We start from the raw sequence: 19,020 nt of genomic DNA on the forward strand, positions 1-19,020 counted from the left end.
TGGTTGGTTAGTTGGTTAGTTAGTTAGTTAGTTAATTAGTCAGACAGTTAGTTAGTTAGTTAGTTAGTTAGTTAGTTAGTTAGTTGGTTGGTTGGTTGGTTGGTTAGTTAGTTAGCTAGTTAGTTAGTTAGTTACTTAGTTTGTTAGTTAGTTAGTTAGTTAGTTATTTAGTTAGTTAGTTATTTAGTTAGTTAGTTAGTTAGTTAGTTAGTTAGTTAGTTAGTTAGTTAGTTAGTTAGTTAGTTAGCTGGTCGGTGAACACTGTTTTTCCAGCCATGCTCCGTATTATACCTAAAGACGCATTGGTGCTTTTAGCCAATATTTTCAAAGAGTCTTACAATAGGATATCTATTTAGAAATGAAGAGAAAGGTTATGGTAATTCTTATTCCCAAGGCCGGCAAGGCACGTCACTCTAAACCGAAGGATTTTTGAGCTATCAGCTTATCGTCTTTTCTACTAAAGACTCTTGAGCGATTGATATATCTTTATCTTAGAAGCAATATTGATATCCTTATCTTATCTTAAGGGTAAGTCGGTCGAGAGTGGTGGGTTGTACTGAGTTCGGTCTAAATCACAAAGAGTATACCTTGCCGGCGTTTTTTGATAAAAATCGTTGGTTTTACTCGGAGTTAAGGATTTCCTGGTGAGTTGGATAGTATCTATGCTTCATAGCAGAGTTATCAACTCAACCTTAGTTAGTCTCGGCACTTCATTGTAGCCTAAATCCTAGAGCGACTGATAGATCTTCATCTTAGAAGCAATATTGATACCCTTATCTTATCTTAAAGGTCAAGAGTGCACTTCATGAGGTGGTGGGTTGTATTGAGTTCGGTCTAGATCACAAAGAGTATACCTTGGCCGCGTTTTTCGATATAGAAGTAGTCTTTAATAATATTAAAATAGAGGCCATTAAGGAATCATTGGTTACACTCGATGTTCAGGATTTCCTGGTGAGTTGGATAGTTTCTATGCTTCATAGCAGAGTTCTCAACCTTAGTTAGTTAGTCTCGGCATACCCAATGTAGCCTAAATACTTGAGTTGGATAGTTTCTATGCTTCATAGCAGAGTTATCAACTCAACCTTAGTTAGTTAGTCTCGGCATTCCCATTGTAGCCTAAATCCTGGAGCGACTGATAGATCTTCATCTTAAAAGCAATATTGATACCCTTATCTTATCTTAAAGGTCAAGAGTGCGCTTCATGAGGTGGTAGGTTGTATTGAGTTCGGTCTAGATCACAAACTCGATGTTCAGGATTTTCTGGTGAGTTGGATAGTTTCTATGTTTCATAGCATAGTTATCAACTTAACCATAGTTAGTTAGTCTCCGCATTCCCATTGTAGCCTAAATCCTTGAATAAACTTCAATTTCAAACAATAATCAAACCTTATACAACTCCAACTCAAACCTATTCGAACCAACCCCAAAGTGTAAAAGAGGCAAAATAAATAAAAACTAATGCAAAGAACAATGAAATGCATATTTTACAATTTACCAATTTTACATGTGATTTTGTAGATGGATGGGTTTCCTGTTTGACTGTGTGTTATTATTGCTATCGACTACTACAGTACCACTCCAACAAACAATTCCTTTATTTAATTTAGAAATTCTAACAAGTAAAACAGCATTTAAATATTGTCAAATGGCTGAAGAAATTAAATAGAATCAACAAAAGGTGCAGCAAAGTTGAGAGTTTGATAAATGTTATAAACAAAGAAATCATTGCAGTTGTTGTTGTACATTATAACTACACATTCAAACAAACAAACACAACAAGTCACCAATAAATGTTAAAATCATCATCAGGAGATGCCTGTGATGTCTGTGAAAGTAATGGTGACGATGACAATGTAGGATGTATGTTTACATCTTGTAAAGATTTTATTGTGTTGCACGTAACACAAGAAACTATGGACGGTGTCGTTTTGGTTTTTTTGGTGTTGTTGTAAAACACAAAAATGTTTAAATTAAAACGAATCGCTAGCACCACCGTCAGCTACCACCACCTCTAAATTGACACAAACATCCTGATGACAATTGTAATGGATACCGCGACTATATGTACATATATTCTAAATAACATTCATACTAAGTAATATCCAGACTTAGTTATTGTTGTTGTTTTTATTCTTCTTTTCAAATGAACCAAAACGACAATAACAAAAACTATAAAGCGGAAATCTAACGAAAGTGAGAAGTGATAAATAATGTATTTTCTTTTTATTTGTCTTTAGCATAAGAGGAGTAACAAAAACAAATTTCACACAAAAATATGTTGGTTTTTAAGACAACGAAAATGGAAAATAGAAAACGACATTAACAGCACGAGTTGGCAATTAGTATATGATCTTTAGATGCTTCTTGTTTATAATTTATTTTTATGGCAGACAGTTTAACTGAGCAATTTAAGAATGGGGGAATATAAGGACAGAGTAACATTAAAATCAGAAAATCTCTGCAAATGTGTTTTCAATAAGATTCACGAGGAACAGACAGTGGTAAGCGACAAAAATCTAAAGCTTTTTATTTAAACTTTAGATTTGGTCGATCGATTTTCATCACTTGGGTCCAATATTTGATCCCTTTGTGATACCTGAAACAAAAGAAAACGGACTGCGTATTAGTACGCTTCGACCTAATCGCTCTGGTTGCCTTAACCGAACTAGAGTCTATCTTTTGGATATTGACCTCCGATAGATCCGATAAGTCGTGCTACCTACCTGTGATCTGCGGACAATGACAGAGGAAGTGAGTTACTTACTCCCTTTTTCCTCTTCATCCTGGCAGCTACTGCAGAAGTCGTTACTGGGTAAATTCAGTCATCTTGAAAGGAGTCCGAAAGGGCAGTGGCCAGTTACCGTAGATTAACTCTCGGAATATAGAAAAGGGCTTGGGATCTCTGTGGGTTGTAAGATGACCACATGATCCTTGCATGTCTACAGGTGGCCTCAGTCGATCATTTGCATTGCACATGCTCATATAGGTTTTCACGTATCGAGCGTTTATAGGTTAAAAGCGGTATACCCATAATAGGGTCAGTATGCTCTCTTGCAAGCGAGGAACCTAACTTGGCAAGAGAGTCTGCGATGGTATTACCAGGAATTTGTTGATGATCTTGAATTCAATACAGTCCTATTGTAGAATGTTTCGTTAAGGGCAGCCAGGCCAGCCTGAGCCAGTTTGCAGGCTGAAGAACCCTACATTGGTCAGACAGCCTTCATGGTTTGATTTTGAGCCATCGGTGAAAACTTTATAAGATCCGTCATGGAGAATTCTTTCCATCACATTAGGATCGTATTGGATATTCAATGAAAAGCTTCTATCAAAGCTTCGCGATGCAATAGTCGATATTGTTAGGGATATCTCCTAGAAAATTGAGAATGGTAGAGTGACCTGATTGAATCATATGCCACATACCAATTGTATTAATTCTAATAGCCGCTTTGAGGACGACCTCTTAAGCCAGTTATCCCATCCCTTTGATGGGGTGGTTCGAAGGGCCCCCGTTATCAACAGAGCTGATGTACGAAGGGTTCCCTTTTGTACAGACTTCCACCACACAAGTGCACCATACAAAAGTAAAGGCTTGACTACCAGAGATGATTTGCCAACTGCTCTCTTACACGAGTATAAGGCCGCAGCCGCTTTTGACACCATAGATTGAGTGTTATGATAGTTTTTAATCCGAGATTACTCCCGGATATTCAACTCCACCCCATTCAATCGTGGGAGAGTGAAGGGTGGTATCTTGTACTTCTTAGTAAGGAGAACAAGTTCAGTTTTCGATGAATTTACACCAAGGCTACTGACGTTGCTCCACTTGCTGAGTAGCTTGAGTGCAGTCTCCATCCTTTGCCATATAGAATCCTGTATGATAACTTTCCACCGGAGGCATGTTACCTGGATATTAGGATTCCGTAGATAAGGCGTGCTACCAGCACCTATAATCTGCCGGGACTAAAAACTGGCGATGATAAAATGAGTTCTCGGCCTTTTCTTGGTATGATTTAACCTGTGATCGAAACAGAGAACCACATAATCTGGTACCACAAGGACCGGTAGATGCAGGACATTGCCTTGTTCCGGTTATTGCGGTGGTATTTCGGAGTAACGGTGGTGACTTTGGTATAAACCTAAATTCGATTTAAGAGAATGTCATTTAAAAAAATTGATACACGGTAAAGTCTCCGTGAGTAAGAACAAGTCCTTATTCATGGATTGTGTTTCGATATACTTTTTTTATATGTTTCAGCGTAGCGATCTTTAAATCTACATTCTCTTTCCGCGATTAAGGTTTAACCACTACGTGAACAACTCCAATAATTGCCATACGTCAAAGACCGTTTCTCGTGGTAGAATATAGAATTAGTTCTCTCTTTTGAACGCGAGTCAAACAACTCCTCCAGTTTATAGTCCCATCAGATTACCTAAATCAATCTAACTTATATTTTTCCCTCTTTAAAATGCCTTTTTAAAACTCCCTACTCAAACGTGGCCGCACTGTATTTAATGACTTTATTTCTATATCACAACACCAAGACCTTTTAGCAATTGTTAGGATTTAAAGAATACTATTAAAAGGTTTATAACACAATGTATAAAGTAAATTGGCAGCCAGTAAGCACAGAAAGTGTTTCAAATACTTTGTTGCACAATATAAACACACATATACATTTCGTTCATACATACACATCTATCTATTACTGTATACTGCAAGTAATGATAACCGACCAACAGACGACAGTCTAACACATCATCCCTTCTTTTTTGTAGAAGTGATGATAAGATGCGAACAGAAAATCCATTCAGTTGTCGTAAAAATTATATTAAAATACTTTTATTTAACAATAATTTTTAATGACTTGTTTTCGTGATTGCTTTTGGTTTGCTTATTTCACCTTGAAAAGTGCAACTTAATAAAAGGTTGACTTTGCGAACTTATTAGTGCAACTTGATGAACTTTTATAGCACTAGTTGAGTGTATCTTAATGTTAAGATGAACTCAGTATTGTGATTGTGAGTTTAGGTTAGGTTGTTGTTATTCTCTGTTTTAGATACAGAAGATTATTCAATCGCAAAGTGGACGACTACTTGTTTATTTAAGATGAATCTGTCCCATAGTAAACGCCACAGAAATCATTATTTATTAACCATTAAAAGTTCCACTAGGAAGTTTTTCCAACAAGAATCTATCGATCGATGTCCTTATTAAGTCTGTCTTAGATTACCATTTTATAAAGCTTTTTCCGTAAAATACAACTCATAGTTCTGATCATCTATGTATAGGAATCGGTGTATTAAATGTAATCCTAGTCTTAATATTAAAATTGATTAAACCTATTATCATTTATAGCTCTATAACCTGGTGGAATTATTACACAAAAAACCATTGAAGGAACTTGCAAAAGGAATTAATATATGTTGCATTGGTAAGTGTTGAACCTTTGTCAATTAAGAAAAGTAATTAGTTAGTTTGAAAGGAGGATGTATACACATCAAATCTGAAGAAATACACCTAGGCCTCTATCGGTCCTGTTGTGCGCTCCTTAACCAGTGTCACAGGTGGTAATCGGTCTACCAAACTAGAACACTAATCACTAACCTACCGGAGGCCACTAAGGAAAAGTAAATCAAAGAAGAGGTGGCATTTATAGAAGAAAGACTCTTAGCTTTAGTCGAATTGATCAATAATGCTTTATAGAATAAGCATTGACCATTTATCTGAACTGATACAAAATAATAGGGTTCAACATTAAAACCCTAAAAGCCAGTTATACTAGATTACTAGTACAAATTTCTCTATAATAGTTATCATTGAGACAGCAATCCTATATATGTATAATGTTATATGAACATTGGAACAGTTCCCAAAAAATCTGTTAATGGATCCTAACTGTTGGGGTTATTACACGTCCCCCACAGTTAAGAAATGTTTAAACGAAATTAGACTAAGTCTGGCGACTAAAAGTCCGTAAAATAAAGGAATGTTTACACTGGATTAGAATAAGTTTAGTGCCTTAAAAGCCTTAACCGAACACTCTTCCGGTGGTAAGCTTTGCATCAAATGGATACCAAGCCACTCTGGAATAATAGGCAACGAAGAGGCTGCAAAAACGATCGATATAACAAGGTTTGAATCTCGTACGACCAATTGGAATAATGAAAAATTGGGTGGGACTTTATTGTTTATTTTACAAAACTTAACAAAAAATTTAAAACAAATTATTACTGATTTTTTCTATATTTTAACCAAATTTTATTCTACATCACAAGCTTTACATATATTTGGCACATGTGCCCCACGGGCAGATCTGGGGTTTAGTTTCAATTTTTTTCGGGCTTCAAATTATATTATCGAAAATATTATTATGTCTTATTGTTCACTATTATTTACCTTCTAATACTGACCAATATATTTTTTTGCTATCACAAAAACAAAAAAAGTTAGCACAAAAAGTTCACACAGTGAAATATTTTCACAGCCCTTTGAAAAACAATTAATCATGTCTGCCTCCCATCTTATGTAAAGTTAATGTTTCAAATTTTCAGGAATAATAGATAATCGATAAACGAAAACAAAACTTGTTAATGCGATAAAATCGATTACTCGGTTTTCAAGTTATTCGCATTGACAGATGTGGCCCTATGGCGAATGATCCCCCTTCTACCCTACGGAATTTTTAAAAACCACAATTTACCCAGCAAAAATATAATGAAGTACTTCCAAAAGAATAACAAAGTAGCACTAAGTGAATTTTTTACCTTCTGTGGAATTAATGTTTATCAACTTCAAAAAAGCGAAAAGAATTTTGTTTAGAATTGAAGGCATATTTTTTTGTACTTCCTGAGAATGACTACAATTTTAATGAATTTGGAATAAGACAAAAAGAACATGCCTCCTATGACAAACCTGTGTTAAAATTATCAATTCTTCAGGTATTTTTCAGTACATCAATGAAGTAAATTCTACTTCTTTTTCGCTTCTTTGGAAGTTATTTTTTTTTTTTTTTTGCTGGGTACAGATGCCTTAAAATCTAAAAAACCCAATAACCTACAATTAGGCCTCTTAAAGCCCTAGCATCTCACTTAAGCCATAACATCGTTTCAAAATTTCGAAACCATTCCAACATCAATATGAATAACTCGTTAAAAAATCACGACATCTTTGTGCAGACAGCTTTCTTTCTTCTACGCTTCATTACCTGAAACTGTTTAATGTCGTAAAAATGCATTACATGTCTTTATTTAGACGGTTGTCTAGTTTTATTGCCTTAATTTAACAGTTCGCTGTCATAGAAGTTATAAGAAATGCAAATTATATTGGCAATTTAAATGTCTTTATTATAAGGATGTTTACAAAAACAAACGAAACCCCATTTGCCAGCATATATTTTACAAGTGTTTAATTTATCTTATCGAAAAATAATCAACTGATTTTAAAGAATCATTGCAAAGAAAACTATTTAAGCAATATCAATGACAATTTTTTTTCAAACAGAATGACATTTACAATTGTTTATTACGAAAAAAAATAAACATGTAAGTGAAAGTGTTTTAAAAGTTGGTCATGAATACCGGTTACACTTTTTCTTATGGTCAACGAAACTAACAGCAAATAAACAGGACAAGTTAAGCCGATTTGCAGTTAAACTTTGTTTGCGTGTATTACTAACAAATGCGTTTAATTGATGGTAAAATAAACAAAATATAAACGCTGTAATTTTTTTCATTTGTTATTAAAACTTATTAACAAAACTAGTTATTGTTTTAAATTACGTTTGTTTTTTCATGTTCATATGCGTTTAAACAACATATTTTGTTAAAATGATGTAAAAATTATATTAACAAATGTTTCCAAATTTGATGAACATAATTACTTATATACTATTTAAACCAATTTTAAAAGTATATTATGTTATTGCAATGTCATTAGAGAGTTTTAATAACCGCTTGTTATAATATAATGGGGAAATAATCGCACAAATTAAAAATTATCACTTTTTGAATATAAATAAGTTTTATTGGGGTGCTACTATGTAGTACCTCTAGTCCTGCATGTGAAATATAAATATCTGCTAACTCCGGAACAAATGTTGCAAAAGACATTATTTCGGACTTAGCAATAGGCTACCAAAATGGCGTAAATGATTTGAATGTATGCAGAATAAGACATCAGCATGCGAAGCTCAAACCATCCGCATACACAGGTGAATGTGTCGCATGCATTTGATAAGATATGACATAGATTTGTCCTTAGTGTTGACAATATGCTAATTTTGTCTTTAGGATATTTGACAAAATATATGAGAATGTCAGGAGTTGTCATGAAGTAATTTATATGGAAACAAGTGACAAATTCAGCAGTGACTCTGACAAGTCATAAAGTATTTCCTAAAGGATTCGTAAGGAAAATTTTCAACTGGGTGATAAAATTCACTTCCTTGTCAGGGTATGGTCTGTTTTCCCTGTTAGTAAGGAATGGTGTCTTTGATTGGATTGATGCAGATCGCATTTCGGTCTAGCATGTCCAACTCTAGATGCTGTTGTTGAATCTGTTCAGTGTGGCAATGGATTATCGTCGCTGAATGTTTTAGATGTAGTTTAAAGTTTGGCGGACATTAGGGACCGTGTAGAGATATACCCACTGGACAATTTTTAAACATACTCTGCTGGTGTTATAAACAAGAAGACTGCTGAAGTTCTTCAGCTATCAACTATCAATTTCAATGCATACCACCAGCAATGAGAAGAGGATTAACATTTTATTCAAAAGAAAGATTTCTGCAACTGCTGCGCCTCTATGCCTTGGCAGTAACATCTAGGATGGTCCAAGAGGGTAAACGTTGTTATAAGCGATGCTGAAGCAACATCATCATTAAATGATCATAAAAGCATCACACAGATCGGGTGGCTAGTTGCCTGCAGGACTTGTCCTGGCTAATTAGTTGGTTGAGGTTCCTTCGGGATCCACTTAGTGGCTATGGTTTAATGCCAAACATCGGCGGGTTAAGGACTATACCCATGGTTTAGGGACAATACCTATCCTATACCTTATGGGTTGGATAATTTGCTCTTCGAACAAGTCTATGTAAAAAGCATCATATGCTGGATTCCTGAAAACGATCGGTATTTCTTACCGGCCGCTTAGTGGAACGCCGGTATATGCTGGGGAATTGTCAGGTTAATATTCATGATTGCCTGTCATACCGTAGAGTGATCTTTATAATCATGGGAATGGAACTGATGCGAAAATTTGTGAATAATCGGGAAAGTCTCCATATATTGGATATTAATACTGATTTTATATGCCTTTTTACGCTTCGGGGCTATTGTCATCTCAACAGGATATTTTCATAAAAGAGGGATCCTGATCGATTTTGGTGGGTATTTCGGACTACCAAATATCTCTAGGTGCTGTTGCCAAAACAGCAAGGACATCTCAGAAATGTGGTTGCGAGGGTTTAAGGATGTTAAGGAATGCACTGGAATGGGTCATTAGATGATGGGGATTGCATTTTAAATAACGCAATCTTTAATGGCATCATGAGGGTGGTTACCTTTCGGTATATACGGAAAGTTGATTTCACCTGATGTTGGGGTTTGTCTCTCCTTCTATTGACTTTAGACCAATGATTGCTTTTTCCATGTCGGGGTGTCCATAGGCTTAAACCACTATTGCCTGTCATTCCGCAACGGCATGAGTACTTCAGCAAAGTGCTTGTACAAAAAATGACACCTGAGTTCTTTCTAAAAGGATTCAGGGGAGCATGGTAAACCGTTCTCAAGTCTACTGAGTGTGTGAAAAAGACCAGCGCTTAATAAAGTCTTCAAGGCAGGTATACACGTTAAGCACTCGACATTCGTGACTCAGCCGTCTCAGATAGCATCGGAAATTTTATACTGAAGCTACGAAGATTAAGTGGCATACAATTTGCATATATTTATTAACTGCTCATCACTAGGGTCTTGTACTTCATTAGGGCTGTAAGTTTCAGGCGTAAAGGTAACCAAAGGGCTGCATAAAATATCCAAAGTTGGGTCGTTGAGCTTAGTATCCCTCTAATATAATAATTAGTATATTTATTATTCGTTTGAAGGAATTTTAAATTTATTTTCTTATTTTTAGATGAAATAAAAATCAAGAATTAGTTTGGTACTGCTCCTGCGTTTTTGCATATATAAGATGCTTCATATTATCAAAGCATGAAGTATACCAGAGATACAAGCCGATGCATATTTGTACAATATTGTGAGGCAACTCTTTTCAATTGACCATAAGAATTTAAATTAGTGGGAGTCCCATTCAAATTGGTGAATTGAAATACATGTGAGATTCCAATCTTTATCAGCGGTTACGTTTAAGCCGGCTTAGCTTTTGAGCCGAAAGAAGTCGGCGGCGGCGCGGCTTGCTAAATATTTCAGGCGACCAGCCGCCGCCGATTTAAGCCTTCTCGGATTGTATCTTTGCCGTATACATCTTGAATAAAAGTATTGGCTCCCACTTAGAATATGTGAACATATTCAAAGGAAGTAGATATTATAATCAGATATAGACAGACTGAATCATATTTCTACGGGGAAAGTAAACATTTTAATATGTTTTAAATAATTTTCAAAAAACCATGAAAATGACTAATACACTATTTCAACATCTTTTTGTTTTATAAAATTAAAACAGTTTTTTTAACCACTAAATAATTATTCAAATTACAAACTTCAAAGGTTTATTACTATATACTGCCTTATCATTAAAAACATTTTGCAAAACCACATCAATAGTATTTATTCAATATAAAACACATAATCCAAATGAACTAGTTTAACAGTCGATATTTTAAAATCGTTAATAAAATGTCTTCAATCAGTGCAAATCCTTTGCTAACGCAAAAAAATTTTCACGATTTTTGTAATTTACCAAATAAAATATTGTCCAGCATCGGTTGCGATTTGTTAAATAAACCCCATTCGATTTGGTTGTCTGTTCTTAAAAAGTGTTATTCTATAATAGCATTTTTGTCTCATGCCTATATTTGCATATATATTACGAAAACTATGTTCAACATGATTGTTTCCGATGATTTTGAATTGGGTTTATTGTTGCGTTTAATTTCTGGCTTTATTTATGCCTTGTTTTCGATATTGAAAGCGATAACATTTTTCTGGAACATCAAAGAGTTTATGGAAATCTATCAAGTTCTTAGAGAAATATTTCCCGAGACTCGCAAAGAAAAGTTAATGTTAAGGGTGCGAGATTATTTTTGGCCAAAATCTATTTTATTTATAGTGTATTTTTATATTGGAGCCGTTACATTTATTGCATCTTCACCTCTTTTAGAGGGTGTTATTTTGTATATTGTAAGTGTTTTTAGAGTCGGTTGGAGTCGTGCAGAATTTGGTTACTTTAAATTATACGAAATTCAATATGGTTTTGATCATCATAGTGTATTTGCTTATATAATTACCTATGGCATGGAACTAATGCATGCACATTTTATGGTAACGTTTATTATTTGTTCTGATATCTGGGTGCTTTGTTTTACTCTACAATTATGCATGCACTTTGATTATATCGCTAGGGAATTGAAAAATTATGAACCAAATGAGAAAGCCTATGTAAAAGATCAAGAATTTATTGCCGATTTGGTTAAAAGACATCAAATATTATTGAAGTATGTATATATTTGCTAAATAACAGATCCTGATATATCTCTAGTATATTTTCCAGCATTGGCGATGGCTTAAATTCCGTTTTTGGTGGTTTACTCCTCTTAATGCTAATGTCAATTGCAGCTACACTTTGTTGTGCGGGGGTTTATACTTTAACCCAGGACATGGGCCGAGAATTTATAGAATATGTGGCATTTCTTCCCATTGCAGTTGGTCAATATTTTTTAATTTGTTATTATGGTCAACAATTGATTATAAAGGTATGCAAGTTTGGCTAAAGTTACTGACATCTCAGAAACTCTTGCTTTCTTCTTCCCCTACAGAGTCATAGTGTAGCAGATGCCGCTTACAATCATTCGTGGTACAACGGTTCTAAACCGTATAAAAAATCAATTTTTATTATTATAATGCGTTCTCAAAAGGAGGTGGAATTAAATGCTTTGGGCTTTCAACCAATATGTTTGGAAGCTTTTAAAATGGTAAGTTTGAAGTTTTAATTGAAGTATAATGATATAACATGATTCGAAATAATTTTTTTTTAGGTCATGGGAGCAACTTATCGTGTATTTGCTTTGTTAAAAGAAACTATGTTTTAAAAAAAAAGATTAAACTTCATTTTACATAATCACAAATAGCAATTATAGCAGAGCAACTTCAAACTCTTTAGAAAGTTACAAAAAAGCACTATATAATCGCAGATTACATATTACGATAAAAACTTATAGAAAAAAGTTTGGTTTAGCTTTAAAGTTTCAATAAATGTTCGCACGTTTGGTTTTTTGGTTTAGGTTAGGTTGATAGGAGGATGCATACTACATCAAATTCGAAGAAATACACCAGGCCAAAATCTGGAATGTTCAGCGCTCCTTATCATGAAAAAAGGAACTGAATAAATTATCAGGAATGTTCAGGAACTCAGTTTCCTGAACGTAATTCCTAAGAATCTTCCAATCAGTGTTAATCAGAAATTTTATTTCCGGAATAACATCACTTCCAAGATACTTGGATCTAACTTCGACGAATGCCTGGCAGTGGTAAAAAAGTGCTTCAGAGATTCTCTGTCCTCTACACATGCTCTACATACGTCTGAATCCGCACGTCCAATTTCGCATAAATGTGACTTGCATTTTTTGAGGAGATTTTTCGTCTTGCTCTCATCACGGTCATCCCATCGGATTTTCGTGGTTCATTATTCCAAGAGATCTTATGGAATTCTCTCACCGATATTTTTACTTCAGCTTTTGTTGCGTCGAATGGTTTTGTGTTTGTCAGGTTAACTGCTCCCTTTAAAGGTATTACATTCGCCCTTTCCTTTCCGACTACTCCCGATTGGGCTGGTACCCATATGATGTCAAACTTACCTCTGGGAGAGTATTCAGTTAAAGCTTTCTTACAATCCAATACGGTCATAGATTTAGTTATATTTCCTGATATCGCCCTAATTGACTTCTGGCTGTCAGTAAATATATTAAGCGATGTGGGTGCCATATTTATTCTAATCCAATTTAATCATTCCGTTATTGCTCGTACTTCTGCCTGGAAGCTTGTGTTATGATTTGGTAAACGGTGACATATTTCTGCTTCTGGATCTTCAATATAGAACCTTAGCCCCACTTTATCCCCCAATTTAGAGCCATCGGTGTAACGACGGATTCCTACTGGTATTTGCTCTAATGTTCCGCTTGACCAAGACATTCTATCTGTTGTTGAAATAGCTTAAACTATTAAATAAACATTTAATTGGATTGCGTCGATAAGACCAATGGAATGTGATTAATATTGGCTGGGTAGCTGAATATGTATGTGGTGGTGTCCCAAAGGCATTAAAACTAGTATCTTTATTATTCTCATTCAAAAGTATCGAGAATTGATCCATAATACCGGTTATTTCACTCATACATTAAGATCCTTCCCGGCAAAGACGTGGGAAATATTCAACTGTGTAACGTAAAAGTTGGGATGACTCCTTCGGTGACGGCATCGGGTAAACTGTTTTGGTCACCGTCTTGTTCTTGTCTTGTTCTTGTCAGGAAGAATTTTGTTTCGAAAACAAGCCTGAACGGCTTGTTTTCGTAACACGTCCGGTATAGATAAGTCAACTTAACACATAAGACCATTTCACATTCATGCGGTAGGCAACTGCAGTATTTATGAGGTTTCTCCATTAATGTCATTTAAAGCTAACATATACGTGAATTGATCCAACTGACTCTGCTATTTACATTCCATTCCTTGACTACTGCTTCTACACTGTGTTTTACTAATCGAAGTTTTCTACTACTGTGGCAAAACTGCTCTGGTTTTATTCGATGGGTGAACAAAGTTTCCGTATAAGAAAATCAAATCCAAAGGAATAATCCAAAATTTCTTTGGGATTACTCCTTTGGTAACAGCCCAGAAAAAATTCTGCCCTATCGCCAAAAGAAGTGATAATGTTGTTCCCTTTAAAGTTATGATATCGTGAACTTGTTGTGAACAATTCATTCACAATAGTTGATTTTGTATGGACCAGCTATTCATTGTTTACAAAATTCAATTAACCAATTTCACAACAGAGGAAATTTTTTTACCGCAAAAAAGTAAGTGATCGAAAAAAGTGAAAAGGGAACATATTTCACGTGAAATGATGATTTTTGATAGGGGTGATAGTATGGTAAAGAAGACTAGAAGAACCTTCGTTTCCAACTACAACACCATGAGAGTGGAATTTACTTTTTAAGTCCAAGTGTTAAAGAGTATTGTTGACAACTTTGTTAGTGTTATTGTTTATGCCCCAAGTGCTCCCAGAAGCGCATTGAGGAACTTGTTTGGAACTGCTTAGAACTGATGTAAACTTTAGACACGTCGCTAAAATTGAACAGTGGTCCACATATGAAATTACATCCACTCGCAGTAGAAGTTTGTAAGTTTGAAGAGATAGAAATTTTACCAATTGGGATATTTATTCCCTGTTAAAGTTTACGAGGTTCTGTCGTTATATATCTCTAACCGTTCCAAATTATGTAAATTTTCCTTCTTTAAGGAAACCTTTATATAAACTAGGACCATTAACCGTAGTTGTAACGGTGCATGAAATGGCTTTTTCTATAACAGTTTTCTTTTCTTTAGATGCCTTCACATTGGATAATTATTTAACAAATAAGAATTAGACATCAATAAAAAAAGCTATATCATTATAAATTATTGCATTTTATACACTCACAAATTTTAAGTTTTTCAAATTAATTTAATGAATTAATTAGAGCCACTATTTTTGAACAAAAAATATTATATAGTATATAAAATATTCTCAGACAAAATAAAGAAAACATATAAACTAATTAAGACTACAATACAAAAAATTCTTGAGAAATTAAATGAAAGAAACCAAAAGTTTAAATAAAAATCATCCGACTACAGAATAATATCAGCCACCACATACTTTAACATAAATTCATTTAATAAGATTTGCATACAAAATATTTATGTAAATCAAGGGATGTCTGAAAGTACTAGGCATAAACGAATTTCTTGAATACGCTATAAAGAAGGTTTCATGAGATTCAATGCACGTCGATCATTAACACCTACGTAAACCATTTTGAAGTTCTCAACTCTGTAACCTCGAACGTAATAATGTACTTTCAATAGCAATCACTCTACGTTCAGTGTATAGATATCCAGGATACTTTTGACACGAGTTTATCACGCAAAAGGATGAAGAAAGACATACGACATTCAAATTCTCTATCTCAATGTATGATGGTTTTATTACATATTGCGTTTAGACGATCCCATCCGTACTCTTCTACACAAAATTTTGACAGATCATATTACTTGTGTGATCGTGTAAAGCCGGCTTTACTGGACATAGTATGAGTGCATACATGTCATTAGATTTAAAAAATAAACTTAACCTACACAGCAAAACCTGTAAATGGGTTGTACTTTCATATCCCCTTAGGTTAGGTATACTACATCAAATCCGAAGATATACGCCTAGGCCACAAACGGGCCTGTTGTGCGCTCCTTATCATGAGAAAAAAGAGAATTGAATGAATTATCTTTGAGTGTTCAGAAACTCAGTTTCCTGAACGTAATTCCTAAGAATCTTTTAATCGGTGTTAGTCAGGAATGTTATTTCCGGAATATCATCACTTCCAAGATACTTGGATCTAACTTCGACGAATGCCTGGCAGTAGCAAAGAAAGTGCTCCAGAGTTTCACTGTCCTCTCCACATGCTCTATATACCTCTGAATCTGCACGTCCAATTTGCATAAATGTGCTCGTAATCCTGTGTGTCCACTCAGAATACTAACTTCAGAGGATATTTTACGTCTTTCTTTCATCAGGGTCAAACCACAGGATTTTCGTGGTTTTACTCACTATTTCATTATTCCAAGAGGTCTTATGGGATTCTCTCACCCATCTTTTTAGATCAGCTTTTGTTGCTACGAATGGTTTTGTGTTTGTCAGGTTAACCGCCTCGAGCTCCCTTCCCTTTAAAGCTAACCCCTTAACCACATAACCCCTTACTTTTCAATGACTAATTACTTGCCGCCTGCATTACTTTGTTGTAGAACACTTAACTAACAAACCGAAGTCCCTGGTTCATATTCTCACTGGCTCCTTTTTATTATTAAAAACAAAACAACTTACTCAACAACTTCTTTGTAAGCAAAATATACTTCTTTAACTCAGTATTTGTAAGCGAGCGTAGAAGTACTTGCCTCCAATGACATCACCGTGTTACAGTAATGAGTTAAAATGCTGTAACATTACTTTTCAATGTAAGTTTTTCCTTAGTACCCATGCTTTATTCTGAAAGAATCATTACTTAGTTGTATAGTTAGGGCATTAAATATTTCCAATCAATCCATCACTTTACTAAAACTACTTACAATCACACTATGTATAACTCCTTACATTTGTACATTTTGAATGACAACAAAATAAGAAGTTTAATCTGGAAACAATAGATATAACGTAATTCAACAAACATATGTATTGTTAAGGAATTAACAGTATAGGAGTATGTAGTTTCTCATAGAGAAGCGGTTAGAATCTAATAGTTTTATGGTGTTAATAAAATATACATACACTTGCATAGGATGATAAATTACTTTAGTTGTATGCTTTTATTTTGTTGGAAATTTTTATTAACTAAACGGATTGTTTTGTTAAATATTTCCATTGATTCTTTAGCAAAAATCCAATTAAACATAAAGAAATAGAAAATCGAGCACCCTATATAGAATCTTACAACAGATACAACAAAGGAACCTCTCAATAACTACTGTCATATACATTTGCAACAACAATATACATATGTATATAGTACAAGTTTTTTAGGGAGTCAAGCAACAGCACATCACAATACAACAACAATAATAATTGTATAACTGACATAAAGAAAATTCTTAAATACATCATAATCAAGCTTATGACAATCGACAATAAAGATGACGACTCCGATGTCTGAAGTGAATAAAATGAAGTGGAATATTAAGTAAAACTGTAGATATTTCTATACTACAATTGAAAAGTATTCACATAAAGGCATGTAAAATTTAAATAGTATATATTTTTTTACAAAAACAATTAAAAATACTAAATTACTTGTCGGTTACTGTGTCCTATTCGATTGACTAATGTAAGGATATATAGTCTAAGCACTTGTAGATAGACTAGTCAATGGACGAGCATATTCTCTAGTTTCATATGGACTAATACTAATGGATAGTAAATATAAACTAAACTATTGACAAGTCAGTATATTTACTGGCCAATTGATTAGTTTATAAACTAGACTATGTGATAGCCAATATAAAGAATTATTTATATATTAACTACTCGGCTTTTGACCGAGTACTTAATATATAAATTATTCTTACACCAGCCTTAGCTGGTGTAAGCCCTGAGAGATAGAGGCTATTAATTCTGTTACTTTTACTACTGGTAAAAGGAGAATTATCGAGATGATCCCTTAGTTATATTCTTCTTAGGATTCCCATCGGGGCATGTTTCCTTGATTATAGATCCCATCTTTATGTATTGCAATCCAGAGGTATAGAGATTCTACCAGTATCTTTAGTCTGCCGGGACTAAAACTGATGATGTCACTTCACTCCTCGTCTTATCCTTGGTATGATTTGACATTGGGTCTAACCAGAGAACCACATAATCTGGTAATACGGTTGGCCAGTTGAAAAAGTACCAGCGTGAGATAGGGCAACGCTCCTTTACTCAACTTCAATACTTCTTTGGGTATAATTATCATGAATTCGATTGTCCGCTCTATGTCACTCTGAATGCTATATATAAAGCCAACAGCCCTTGCAATCTGTTTTCTTTTGGTAAAAATTGTTTCAGCGTTCGGGCACGATTAAGTCATTGTCTTGATCCGTACAGACGATTATGGACAATTGGTCTGATACTAAAGAAACTTCTGCTTTCCAGTTTGTTTAGTTAATCAGACCTGGGCTTGCAATTATTTTAATTCATAATCCATGTGAGGTCATTCATTATTCCTTTCGTTCTAGTTACGCGTCTCTTCGATCTTCCCCTAGGCTAGAATGTCAGAGTAGGCATCTTATATCGGGATGGTAGTAGCCAGATGGATAACTGTTGGAATGTAGACATTTTAGAGTTATAGTGTTATATATGAGGTATTGGTCTCTAGGTTAGGTTAAGTGGGTGCTCACAAGCAAGGGAGTTCACTCGGAGGCCTCGTGGCCCATTGTGATACCCTTATACTTACCATTCCCTTATATTGAGAGAATGGTTTGCCTTCTTAATTTCGTTGTGTACTTGGTTCGTTCGGTCTCCGTGTAATTAATAAAACCGATCATGTTTATTTGATGACGCATCTCCGAGACAGTCTAGATCATGGAAGAGAGCTCTAACAAGATAAAGTAGTCTGTGCTCTTGTAAGGCTGGGCAGTCACATATAAGGTGTTGTACCAATACCACTTCTTCTTCGTGCAAGAATCTTCTACAGCAGCGTTGCGCGTTCATATTGTTCTAATTACGAAGATTTTCGGCAATTCACACGTACATAACCCGATCGTAAATAAAACTCATTGCAAGAGCGTAAAAAATACAGAAATTGCAAACAAAATATGTAAAAATAACAACATCATTTTTCTTTTCTTTTTATGGATATGTTTTATCTGTAAAATTTACCATTTTACTTGTTATAAAACTTGATCATAACAAGCGTAATTAGGAAATATTTTTTCTAAGTGTTTTTTTTTACATTTTCTCACCACTACAATAACAGTTTCTCTTTCTGCGCTTGGCTGTTCTACAGTAACAATAATTTGGTAGTCCATATGTTCCGACATATGTCCAATAATACAGTGCCCAGT

General features: G+C 34.6%; 1 protein-coding gene across 1 annotated transcript; it reads left to right on the forward strand.

Moving 5' to 3' along the window:
* The first annotated feature begins 358 nt into the window (after nt 1-358).
* Nucleotides 359-12,307, forward strand: LOC111677517 (odorant receptor 85f). Its single transcript, XM_046950568.1, has 7 exons — nt 359-403; nt 790-951; nt 1,186-1,263; nt 10,822-11,672; nt 11,729-11,930; nt 11,994-12,149; nt 12,213-12,307. The coding sequence occupies exons 1-7, from the start codon at nt 359-361 to the stop codon at nt 12,264-12,266; spliced, it is 1,548 nt and encodes a 515-aa protein (XP_046806524.1). The 3' UTR covers nt 12,267-12,307.
* The last annotated feature ends 6,713 nt before the right edge of the window (nt 12,308-19,020 follow it).

This window comes from Lucilia cuprina, chromosome 4 (genome assembly GCF_022045245.1).
Source record: "Lucilia cuprina isolate Lc7/37 chromosome 4, ASM2204524v1, whole genome shotgun sequence".
In the NCBI taxonomy this organism is placed as follows: domain Eukaryota; kingdom Metazoa; phylum Arthropoda; class Insecta; order Diptera; family Calliphoridae; genus Lucilia; species Lucilia cuprina.